This window comes from Mizuhopecten yessoensis, unplaced genomic scaffold, assembly GCF_002113885.1.
Source record: "Mizuhopecten yessoensis strain PY_sf001 unplaced genomic scaffold, ASM211388v2 scaffold9605, whole genome shotgun sequence".
Classification (NCBI taxonomy): domain Eukaryota; kingdom Metazoa; phylum Mollusca; class Bivalvia; order Pectinida; family Pectinidae; genus Mizuhopecten; species Mizuhopecten yessoensis.
The window spans coordinates 75146-89002 of NW_018408131.1; the positions used below are offsets into that span (position 1 = coordinate 75146).

Genomic DNA, 13857 nt, shown 5'->3' on the forward strand with positions numbered 1-13857 from the left:
TGTTTATGTATTTGATGTTGTAGCATTGTTTTATAGTGAAATATTTCCTTGTTATATGATGTGATATATAGTTAACCATGTTTCTGTCTTGAAAAATGGGTCGAATTGCCTCGAAAATTTGACAACGATTTTTTCGCTAATCAGAACCTACCAAAATATGGTAACAAAAACAAATACATATAAAGCACTGTATTCCAATCAATATGGTGGTCCATTACAAATACTCTGTATGATTTAACTAAACACTCATTCCTGGACAGAATGACAACTGAACATTTGCATGAAAACGATCGCCATGACAACGAGAAGAATCGTTGTTAAGCAACTTCCGTGTGATGAAACTCCGCTAGTTATAGATTCCAAAATGGCACCCACATCGTCACTCTGAATAATGTTGATACCTGAAAAATAGAGAGAAAAATAAATAAAACACAGAGGTTAGGATGCCTGAACAAACATACGGTGATTGAAATGAATTCCTCCTCCATAGCCAGTTCAAAATATCACAATTTGTTTGTACCTTTTCAATATTAGAGATTTCCTTTGTTCATATTTTCCCTAGTTTCCAACATTTTGTGCTCCAATTACGGGTTTGATAACACTTCGGTATTATCTTTGTATTTTTTAAAATATTTTATTTAAGAGTTTACATAACATTCAGATACTGATTAGTACATGACCATAAGTCACACTCCAGTGCTTTTGTGTTGCATCTTATAAGATGAAATATTTAAGAAATTGAGTCGTAAGTTAATGATTTACGTAACAAAAAGGGCAATTACTCTATCTAAAATCATCACATCATCAGATATGCATGTGGAAGTACGTTTGAGATCGGTTAACACACTAAGGGAATACCCGTTCGGACAACATTATGATTAAGGACGGACGGACGGACGGACGGACGGACGGACGAGTCCAGTTTACCAGCATCAAAAGAAGATTGAATGAGAAATCCTGTTATACATTGTACCTACCTTTTGATTTCATGTCCGCCACGGCTGCCACAGAGGTAGCATTGGCGACGCCTCGGCTGGCGTCCTGGACGAGGTAGGTCGTGTAACCTGACAGAAAAATTACATAGAAAGTTCACAACAGACATGACTAGGTAGGTCCTGAGGCGGACAGAACGTACATAATTATCACAATGAATATTACTACACTGTACCTTTACACGTATGTAACCTGACAGAGGTTTAACATACAAATATGGTCGGACGTGACAAAGGTATGAGGTCACCTGTCCGTACACTTGGGTTTTCTGCGGGTACTCCAGTTGCCTCCACCAACAACACCCCTGCGCGCTAACATCCGGGCAACAATAGAGGTTGATACAAGTCTATAGAACTTGTTTCGCAATTACTATTTTTTTCGAATGAAATACAGTTTAAATCAACATAGATATAATACTCAATAGACAGACTTAGTAAGTCTGCAGTCTAACAGAGGAATACAATATATACATTTCTCGTATTTCCCTGTGTGTAAAAGTATAAGACTCTGTCATGTCCAGGGGTGAAGGATAGGGATATTCCACCCAAGGGGTTTTCAAATTTGGTAAAACCTAAGGCTTTGCCGAGGGTTTTGCCAAATTTGAAAAAATGCTGAGGGTGGAATTTCCCTATCCTTTACACGATAGGGCATGAAAGATAATTTTTCTCTCATTCCAACTACCAAAATAAGCTCAGAAACCATGAAAATGCGTTTGGACGAAAACGAATTCGTCAGTGAGATTAAGCATACCCCATATTTGCAAACGTTTGCGCAGAAAAAATAATGTCATCTCTCTAACGGGTACAGTAAATACGTCGTAAACGGTTTTAATTTCATCACGTTGTCTTTTCCGCATTGCGGCATCGATGTTTTCCAAAGATATGTGAGAAAGAGCTGTCCAGGGTAAGAAAGAAGCGTAGGAAATATCTTGCTCTCACCTCAGACAGAGATATCCAACGTTTTACCCCATGCTAGATTTTTCTATCTCGTACGATCTGTCTTGTAACTTTACGTGACATTTCGCGGAATTTTTACAGTGCGATGTATTCATCCGCGTTTTAACTGCTTGAAATTGACAATTTGCACTATAGATGTTCTGTTTTGTCGCTATATGTATTATGTATAGTTTTTATGTTGTTAGATATTTGATGTTGTAGATGAAATATAATCTACACTGTGAAATACGCTGTAATCTATGTAAGGACGGACTACATTTTTACGCGGAAGCATTCAAATGCAGCTAAAGTAATAAAGAGGTCATTATCATTTGAGGCCCAAGGTGGGATTCTTTTAGTTTTAAGCAAAATTGAATTATTTTTTCTAACTAAAAGGTGCGAGAAGAAAAATCCATCATCTGTAACTGAGCAAGATCGGATTATCTCAGTCTCGGGCTAAGATTCTGTAACATCCCAACTGCGGCTTACGCCTTGGTTGGAATTTTGTAACAGAATCTTAACCCTCGACTGAGATAACCCGATCTCGATAAGTCACAGGTAAAACCTTTTACGGTATATTTACTGTACACATTAGAAAGATGAGATTTAGTTTTCTGTGCAAACGTTTGCAAATATGGGATATGCTAAATCTGGCTGGATGATCGTTTTCGTCTAAAATGTTCAGGGGGAAAATTTATATTTTCAAAATGGTGACCAGTCCAAACGCATTTTCATGGTTTCTGAGCTTATTCTGGTGGTTGGAATGAGAAAAAAATACTCTTTCATGCCCAAGGGTGTAGGATAGGGAAATTCCACCCTCGAGATTTTCAAATTTGGCAAAACCTTTGGCAAAGCCTCGGGTTTTACCAAATTTGAAAACCCCTTGGGTGGAATTTCCCTACCCTACACTATTGGGCGTGAAAGAGTCTTATACTACCACACAATATTCAAGACCATTCATATCATCACAATGGATAACTATAGACATCGTACATGTACTTGAAGTAATTGATAAGAAAAGAATCCCATTCGCAATTCTAACATTTAACATCTTTACAAAACCCCTAGGATGTAAATCGAATACCTTGATTTAGTTTTGTAGCCGTTGTGTAGTATCAGAGGCGAGAACATGTACAATAATGATCCACAAATAGATCATTGTGACAATAACGTCGGCCCATGAGGGCTTCATAAAATCGATAAGAGGGACTTTATCCAATAAAAGTATCTAGGTCGTCTCTTGATTATTGTAATTGGAGCGAGATATTCGATTGCCACAAATATTAAGTTTCCGCCATTATATATATTGCCAGTTTCAGTTACTGAAGGTATTTGCGATTGTACATACACATGCTTAGTGTAACACCAGCGCATGCAAAACTGTCTTAGTGTAGTCTGAGGTCATGCATGGCATATTTCAGTGTACTTCCGGTACATGAACGATATATATAACTGCACTTCCGGTCATTCACGCCAAGGGTGATGTGTACTTCTAGAAGGAAAATTCGGCGGCCTGAACGTTCTTCTTTTGAAGTGAAAATGCTGGTAAACTGCATAAATGACAAAGTTCATCCAGGGTCAAAGACTTTCCAAATGTTGAACACTTCATTTTGAAGATATTAAGTAAACAATACAAAACCATGCATACAGTGTTATATGAAACTGTTATAATAAATGCACATGTAAAACATTTATTTATGTGTCAACAATTTCGAAACAGGTATTATCAACTGATATTAATTACTCTTGTTGGCCCGGATGTTAGGACAAACAGGTCTCAATGTGGAAGGGAAATGGAGTACACAGAAACAACCACACTTGGTTGGGCAGGTGACCCAATATTTTGTTCACGTCCGACAGGGGAGTCAAACCCCGGCCGTCTTGGTGAAAGACGAGTGCGCTATCCATTGCGCCACCCGACAACCAAGTAATTGTAAAAATTAGTATACACGACACGAAACTCGATATCTGCAAAGTGCAATAAGCTCATGGTAATTTGAATTTACATCACGAATACTCAAGGATAGTTTCTAACCAAACACGACATGCAAAAGTAACTTCAACGTCAAAAAGGACGAGTTGTGTTACCTATCAAATAACGGCTCAAGGTCATTGTACTGCTAAAACGTGAAGATCGTCAAAAGATTAAAAGAAAATAAGGTAGGGAGAAAAAGAGACTATATAAAATCACTAAGATTATATCAGCATTTTAAGAAATTTAATACATCGTACATTGTAAACATGTCTGGAGTTCAGCACTATACACGTAGAGAGGCTGTGACCGAGCGATATATGTCGGGTCGGTTAATATGTAGGACGCCTATATTATGCAACTGGAAGTTTTTAGACGTCAACAAATATCAATGAATGTAATGTAAACATATAATGAGATATATCGACTATACCGCACAATGAACGGAGAATAAAGAAAAGAATTAAATACGCTTGTTAGTCCTTCTTGCTAACCAAGTATTTGTCTGATGGCCTAACTCTCTAAGATTTAAACAATTAAATACAAAGTTCTTGGGAATTAAATGAAGGCTTTGTACNTAGGGGTGGGGGATGGAGATCGCCGTGACTCTATGTTCCACGTGGTCCAAATAAGTTCATGATAATTATTTGCTCAAGACCACAACTTTTTAATTGTTTTAAGATACTGGAAAGACAGTACTCGTGTTTTTACTTGTTTAGATGTGCTTTACATTCATGTAACTGTACAGACAAAACTCCGTGGTGTCAAGGCCCGTATTCATGGAAACCGTTCTCATACCAAAGAATGAATTTTGTGCTCAAGCCTATTTTCTTTTTCCATTTATTAATCAATAATCCAATCTTATTTTGTTAATGATTTTAAAAAAAATATGAAAACACTTAAAGCTAAATACTGGTGTCAGTGCTTACATTTGACCTTTTGATCATTTGACATGATTTATGTGAGAAACAAGAACGCTGGTTTGAGCACAGAATTCATACTTGAGCATGATAACGTTTCAAATTTTGCCTGTGTAATTGTAGCTTGTCTCGGCTAGCTGTAAAATAGTAAGTGAACATGATATTTCTAGGGAGCTTGATATTCTCTACATTAAATAGTCAGCTAGTTCCGTTTAGTCTGATACCGTAATCAACATACAAGGTATGTCATTTTGCAGATACACAAATGAACCTGAAGAAAGTTACATGTATATGTGGTTTGAGGCATGGCAGACTCACCTAAACGCTTGGAATCAGATGATGTGTAATACACACAATAATCTAAAGCTAGGCCCGTGACAAACACAGTTGAGATATCAGCATCTTGTAAAATTTTGTGTAGACCGGTTTGAGTGAATTCGCCATTGTCAAAGAACGCCGAGTAGGAATCAACCTAGGAACAAAAACAAAAACGTAAAACGAAAGCCATTAATGTTTAGTACGTGCAATTTCACAAATAAGCAACAAAAACGATATAAAGGAGATACTTGTATACACGAGTCTTAAATAAAGGTTAGTTGTAAAGAGTAATAAGTATCTGTACTAGATCGACACTGTTGCCAGTGACCTAATGAAGTAAGTGTTGTTGACGGTTTAAACACCCTAACCATGAATACAACGGATTACAGTTCATCTTGTAAATACCTGTTGTCGAACAAGGGGAGAACGTGCGCCCAAACCCTATGGTACAACGTATAGCTGATGCAATGAAATATATATTCGAATCAAACAGGTTGACAAAGACTTTCCCTGAGAAGCAAACTAGAAAATGTATGCTCCTAACAAAAGTGCTTCCTTTAAACAACAAGTACTACTATTTGGTGAAATATTTGATCTGGGCACCCTGACCTCGAAATCCCTAAACAGGGAGGTTGAGGTTCGAAGGACCTAACTTGGCTCCCTTGCAGGTTCTAGTTAAGGAATAGACTGGCTGTATATCACCAAATGTCGTAAAAGTCGATCGATGTAGGACACCCTGCATAATCTTCTCTGTTTACCACCATTGAAACGTTTCAGATAATATTTTCTCTCCATTTCCTGTAAACCTTGTTTGTTTCCTAGTGCATTGTTTGGCAATAACTCGCATTTGGCCTTTGTGTTGAGCGTGGCAACCCCAATGGGTTCAGTACTCAGACCGTGGCATTCGAAAGTCCTGATAAATGATAGTTGCTATTCTCTGCTAAACGTTCAGCATTAAGGATTATCTCACTACCTGGTTTATCCGTTTTCAGTAAAGTGTGACCTGGTAAAATACTGTGCTGGCGACCTCTGGTGGCCTTCGGCATGGTATTTCAGCGAGGTAGAACTAAAAGTGGACATTATATATAAACTTTTTTTTATTTTACAACAATTATGAAACAAGTTATTTCAACTTATATTAATCAATCTTGTTGGCCCGGACGTCAGCGCGTGGGGGGTCTTAGTGTGGGAGGAAACCGGAGTACCCGGAGAAAACCCACGTGATCGGGCAGGTGACCCCAACCTTTTCACGTCCGATCGGGGAATCAACCCCCGGCCGCCTTGGTGAAAGGCAAGTGCGCTATCCACTGCACCACCCGACCACCCAGTGGACATCAGATCCGTGCTATCGCAAAGAGGCAAATACACCAGCATACCCTGTATCCGGCACACATACATGTACACACATGTACATCAGCCTAACACCAATGGAGGAAATGTACTTCTGTTAATGGGACGTTAAAAAAATAAAAACAAACCAAAATAACCTAAACTGACCAACGGAAAACGTGTCCGGTTGGGACCGAATATATACATTATCGTTCCCCTCAAAGGAGACATAACTTGCTGCCATTCCGCCCTTGTCTAACAATGCGCCCTAGCTGCGTCGTGCGTAATTTGACGGACTAGGGAGGCGGGAATATGTTGGTCTTAACTGGACACTATAAAATGCTTTATGACTTAGCTGTATGTGTCCCAGATTGTTTTCTGACTTTAAACGACCTACTTTGCAGTTGAACCCTTTCCTGATGACGATGTCGCTATCTTCCTGGACAAGACTGTCGTCAAACTCGGCGGAAGTCGTATTGATGACGCAGTGATCGGGCCATAACATCTGTGTGACGTTGTACGCCACGACTTGACATGAGTTCGCCGGTTCACAGAGGACTCCTGAGTCCCGACAAAAAAATGAGAAAAACATCAATTAATATTAACATGATTATATATCAAGCAAATATTTGACCGATTTAGATGCTATTTACAGCTAAAGTATGGGCTCGAGGGATAAAGCCAGTTGTTGATTCCCCGAAACCGGATATATTTCCCTAGGAGAAGCTAAGGGAACTAGGCCTAAGCTGGACACTTGTTTCTGTTGTGTGACCGCACACCACACCACACCAAATAAACATCGTGCGTACAAGGTTGGAAGAGGTATGTATTTATACAATCAAGCGCCCCGTTGTGCGGACATGTTCGCACAAATATGCGATTAGGTACGACTTGTTTCTGTCGCCAGTCATGTTCACAACGTACTTACTTTAGTAAGAAATAAGCGGCGGTAATCGCAATTATAGAAGCGTAGCCACAAAAACGGAATCTTCCGACAGTATACTCACGGTATTACGCTACAAATATCAAAATACAAAAAAAAATGTACAGTAAGATTGACCCAATTCTAATTCATATAACTTGAGCTAAAATCACCCAAAGAAATGGCGAGTTTAAGGTATTTTAAGAATCTGTGTCACTATGACGTCAAAGTGAGACGCAATTATAGCGAGCGCAGCGAGCTCTTTTATATATAGTTCAAGCAAAAATCTATATATAGTAACACAAAACGAAAATACAATACTATGCGATCTTTTTTCTTTAGGACTTTAAAATTTGCGACGCTCTGATTGGGTATTAATAGATCAGAAGTTAAAAAATCACCGTTTTAAACATCTCTGTGGGAATAGAAAATATGTTTCACCTTGTAACTTATTTGCGTGAACTTTGCAAACGTATTTGTTATGGTTTGAAATGTTTCTTCGTTAAAAAACGGGTTTAAAAATAAAGTTTTCGAAGTTTTTGACAAATCAGGTTAAGCAATAAAAATATTTGTGGCCTGAAAGTCGAGGGCTTCAAAATTTGCTACATTTTGATTGGTTGAAAAGACCGAAACAGATCAACTTAGCCGGGAATAAGAACACGGGAGGGTAAAGGCCTACTGATCGACAAGAGTAGCTATTGAGCGAATTTTACCAGTATTGACCTCTCACAGACAGGTACTATGTTTGACTCAAAGGTCTACTGATTTCAATATGTGCCTGTCACTCATCAAGAAAACAGTCGTCAGCTTTACGAAAGCTAGACCTGTGCAAGTCTAGTCTCAAAGACAATGCTGATGTGCCGCCTGGGGTATGTTACTATATACGCGCATAAATGTGTACTTTTATGTGGGTTAAAGGTGATTTCGTGTATATACATGTATGTAATGACAATTTCACAAATGCAGATTTGCCAACCTTTTGAAATTTCTGACGTAACATAAATAATCATCAAAACATGGCACGTGTCTATGCGCCCTAGGTAAAAATAACACTTGAGTGTACATCAATCATCTTTTGAGTTCTTTTTGATGAAATCATTAGGTATTATACTCAATCAGAATAAGTGTATTGAGCAAGTTTATTGGCTGAAAATGGTCAATTTTAGCAAGGCAAAAAGCCTAAATATCTACTGTGTCACATTGTATGTACAGTAATGAATAGCTTCTAGCCAGGCTATAACTTCATTATTTAAACATCCATGTTAGAAGATTTCCTACACTGCAAATGTTTTTTGAGAAATCTTGTCTAAGAAATTAAGGAAATATATATATACATTATAATTTTGAAATATTTCAACATAAAACAAAAAAATATTCAAGAACTAAGCAGCCTCAAGATTTTCTAAATGAAAATATAATTTTGGCCAGCTATTTTGGGAAAGGGTCCCTGAGCAGGAATTGGGAAAATATCATTGGCATTTGGCAAAAATTGGGAAATTTCATCAGTATTCCCACGTTAAGGGAAATTTTAGTTTTTATCAAATAAAACATTTAATGTGATTTGCATTTTTTTTTCATCTAGCTGTTTCTTACAGAAAAATGTATAGCAATAAATAAACACGTCACTTTTCAGTGTTTTTGTGGATTCAATTTTTAATTCTTGTTTTTTTTTGTACTTTTATGTATGTGGTTGGGCAGTGCTAGAATTGTAGAATGTAGAATGCTAGCTGTGAGTGCCGGAATGGCACCACCGGCTGTATGTTCCCAAGGGAGTTGAGAAAGTTATTGGTTGGTTGCAATGGCCCTATTACCATGGATACAGGGTTCAACACTAACACTAGTCTGCTAGTCCTGGACTAGTAGATTTCAGCAAGGACTAGTGAATCACCTAATTACCTAAACGGTTCTTTGGACTTGTGAAAAACATAATTATTGTATGTAAATACTCCTTTTTTTAAATTTAGAAAACTGCATAAAATAACATACATTGCATGATTATTCTCAAAACTTTCCTCAAACTTTACCATATTTGTATGGCAGTAGTTATTTTAAGTCCTGTGGACTGTCCCCTATTTTTGCTGTTTAATGCTGTATATCGCGAGGTTTCCATACACCAGGAAATCTGGGACATAATCTATTTAACTAGTCCTGTGTACTACCAAGCAAAAAAAAAGTAAGTGTCTAACCCTGGGAAAATGATTTGTGAACCGCTTTGAGACGACCTAGGAACTGGGTTGTGATAAAGCGGTATATACATTTGTAAGAACCTCAAATTATTATTATAGGCAACTACCAAAGTTTTCCCCATGTCTGTTACCACCCAGAAATACACTCATACTAGCCCCTTCCAGGGGTCATACATGGCTAGAATATACAATATAGTAATTAGTTCAGGGGTCATACAGGGCTAAGATATACAACATAGTAATAAGTGAACTATAGGTTACAGGTTGATTTTGAAAAAAATATATATATACAAGCCCAACTTATGTTTCATAGTAAACATCGACATTTGTTTACTAGTTCGGGGCATTGGGCTTGTCAATTTAGGCAAATATGTAGATTTTTCATGAACTGAAAAAAATGGACACTGTTTACGTGAACAAGGCAAACATATGCGTTATGGTTTGAAGTGTTTCTTCCTTAAAACGGGTTTGAAAATTAAAGTTATCGACGTTTTTGGCGAATCATGCTTCGCAATACAAATATTTGCGGTTTGAATATCGCGGTTTAAAATTTGCCACATTCTGATTGGTTGAAAAAGACCGGAACAGGAAACTTCACCGGGAAGCCTGCATGATCAATAGGAGTTTGGAGTGAATTTTACCAGTTTTGACCTCATCACAGACAAGTTTTATGTTTGACTCAAAGGTCTACCAATTTCAATATGTGTTTTTCACTCTTTCAACAAGAAAACAACCGTCGGCTTCACGAAAGATAGGCCTGTGCAAGTCTAGTCACTTCAGTGCAAAGGAGAACCGATCAGACGAAGAGATGCTTTGTTTATCAACGACAATGCTGATGAGCCCCCTGAGATACATGTATGTACGCGCATGTGTGGGTTAAAGGTAAGTATGCATAGCCTACTTTGTCAGTTCGTGTCTGTGTCACAACATGACTACCCCGTCCCCCTCCCTATACCCTGGTCTGATTTGCTTCAAGTCAGTCACACATGCTATACTGATGGGTCACAGAACACATAATGCTGAGACCCATATCAACATAGCATATATAGTGTACTTCAGAGGTTCAAGATGGGAAGTCGAGGGGGATTAGAGATTCAATTATATATAATAGGGCGGCAATTGCTGGTAGTTTGTAATGGGTTAAGGACAATACATTGCCGTGCTTTTTAATGTACAAAATGTATTTAGACGTGTTGAAAAAAGTTCTTTTTACAAGTTATTTAATCAGTTTTGTCTCTTCTATTTAATTAAAAACAATGAAACTTACAAAAAATGACAAACATCAAGCATTCCATTAAGTCTCCTTAATGCATATCATGTATATATATATGTGTGTGTATGTGAGGGTGTGTGTGTGTATATATGGACTGTGGTCTGAGTGTACAAACATACATGTATATATGATTTGCTAAGAAAGTGTTTAATAAGTTTTCAAATGTCACCAAATAATGTTTCTTTTTCTTTCTTATATTTATAACTTGGTTGAGTGTTCTAGCCTATACGTTTGTAAGTGTATATGAGTGTGTCTTGTTGAGCAATGTGTTAAATTTATGCTTTCTGTCCATCTATACCGGTTTAGAGAAGACTTAAATAGGCTAAACCTCTTGTCTCATCCAATTGTTCATTTTTTTGTCCAATAAAATTTGTTGAAATAAATAAGTCCCCTTTACATGAACCAGGTGGACTACACATCCCTGCATGTACAATGTCTTTTACCATTAACGTTATTATTTCTAATATTTGTTCTACCTTTAATTGTATCTGTATTTAATAAAGGCGTTAATTGCACTTATTTATTTTTTTTGTAAACAAATGATATATGGTTATAAATGAAAAATGCATACTTGCCAACCTTTTGATTTGTTTATGGGGGAGGAGCCGTGTGCTCAAAATAAAATATTACAAAATATGAATAATTATAAAAGATGTGTATATAAAAAACAACACGTTAGAGTGTCAAATTGCTAATCGTCTTTTTAGTTGTTCTTTATGATGAAATCATTAGATAACAGAATAATCAAGCAAGTTTAATTACTGGCTGAAAATGGTCAATTCTAGCACGGACTAAGATAGCAATCTAATTCCGTGGTCTGACCTATGAGTCGAAAGGTGTTAAGGGGACGTAACTATGATTCGTCAATCCACCAAGGAATTAGACTAGACCTGGGTCCATGACTTTGACTAATTTTTATATGTTTCACTTTTCGAAACGTGTGAAATAATCAGTTCTTAAATATGAAAATTGAAAAATTGATTAACTGATTACATGTAACGTTTTAGTCAATTTTCAACTACGTGTATAATCCATTCAGATACGTGGTCACTCACAAACTCTACTTACAGGTCATTGATATATCTGGTCACAAACTCTAATTATACCATAAACCACTGAGATACCTGGTCACAATCACTGGTAATAGTTCACTGAGTTACATGTACCTAGTCACGAACAGTAACAGACGCACTACCTATGGACAACTGAGATACCTGATCACAAAAAATATAGTTCACTGAGATACCTTTACACAAAAACTTAATATAGACCACTGAGATCCCTGGTTACAAACTCTCGCCATAGACCACTGAGATACCTGGTTACAAACACCTACATAAAGACTATTGATGCAACACTTCCTCAGAGATCAAGTCCAGTCAAGATAAATATTTAAAAAAAAATATCACGTTTGTGAGGTGTTTACATAATTAAGTTGTTAGTTTGTAAACAACTTCATGACGAGCACTGCTTTAATGTGTTATTTGCATTCGTAGCCTTACGCATCGAGATATACACAGGTGTGAAAGCTAATGTAATTTACAAAATTATATAAGATGTAGTGTGGCAGGTTTTGACTGTATTGTATTGGAGGTAATTTAAAAGCCTTGCAGCTGTGAACACGTCAGGTTTGTTTTCAAGCTGAAGTCACTAATATTGTCTTGAGCAAATCTAAATAATTTCATAACTGACGCACCCTTAAAAGCTTTTAACTTTTTGATGTATTGGTTTTGTGCATCCAATAAAGTTTGTTATAGTCATGAATATGAATAACATATCTTCTGATGTCGATTACATTTTAGATTAATTTTAGAGATACAGTTTGAAGATGCTTCACGATCTGTAGATTTCTTTACACACATGTACCACGCCACCAATTGTAAAAGTTCAATTTATCATAACTCTGTCAATATTCAAATATCTAGCTGAAGTTTGGTACATAGGTGTATCATAGTCATATGGATAACACACAGGGGCTCAGTTTCAGGATACTAGTACTTTCGGTTAATAATAAACCTATACACACCAGTAAATAACAACAACACTTTTTATCCGGTGTTTACACATCCTTAAACCTATACCCTCAATTTTTATAAGGTTTACCATTTTGATAACTAAATGTATGAGATATCTAAAATTGAAACATATTGTATGAAGGTTCTTATAATTATGGGAATTTAAGGGGTTTCCCCTGTCAACTACAAGTAAATGTAGAGATTCAACTGGGGAGAACCGTGATAACTTGTCATGAATAACCTTATGTACTTGATTTGAATAGCATGTACCAGTATATGTATGCAACTTTTTTTTGACAATTATATTGCAGAATCATAATTAATATTAATGGAAAATTAAGGATCTTTTTATTTTACTGGTATAAATTTTGGAATGAAAAAAAAACATAATTATTTTGTACACAATGCAAATTGTAGTTCAGAGCCTGGCATAAACTTGGAAAATACCGGTATATTAATTTCAAATGTGATAAGAAAAGCAGAAGGAAAATGTAAATATAAATGCAAAGGTTAAAACATTTTAAAAATGGAAATAAATCTTGAAAGAAAAGGTTAGTTGTGCTGTATATATTTCTATAGTGTAATGGTCATCACACTGGCCACTCTTTGGTGGGAGACCCAGGTTCAAATCCTGGTGGAAATAATAGTACAACTTGAAATTATGTAAATACTGCAAACATATATAAACATTAACAACTATTTATATACAACTCATTTCCCATTACTTAGTACATTTTATATAGATATATGTATCCTTGTTAATTTGTTCTTTACTGCATACAACAACAGGACATTCGAACATCTTGGTAGGCAGTGAGTATTACATTGATGATTTGTGAACTTATGCTAGAAAATGTTGGGTTTTTTTTCGAAGTCTTGGTGTTGACCTCTTGTGAATGCCTTTTGTCCATCATAGTAACCACTTTAGTTATTTTTATGCCGACGCCATAAAATGGGGGAGGGGGGGGGGGCATATTGTGTTGCCCATGTCCGT

At 36.6% G+C, this 13857-nt stretch overlaps 1 protein-coding gene across 1 annotated transcript in view; it reads right to left on the minus strand.

Moving 5' to 3' along the window:
• Positions 1–13857, minus strand: part of LOC110458444 (nicotinamidase-like) — a 33053-nt gene continuing 19196 nt past the window's right edge. The window contains exons 3-6 of the mRNA XM_021510133.1: positions 6865–7028; positions 5139–5292; positions 978–1064; positions 1–401 (exon numbers count right to left, since the gene is read on the minus strand). Coding sequence (XP_021365808.1) covers positions 247–401; positions 978–1064; positions 5139–5292; positions 6865–7028 — 560 coding nt within the window. The 3' untranslated portion in view covers positions 1–246. The remainder of the gene's footprint in view (positions 402–977; positions 1065–5138; positions 5293–6864; positions 7029–13857) is intronic.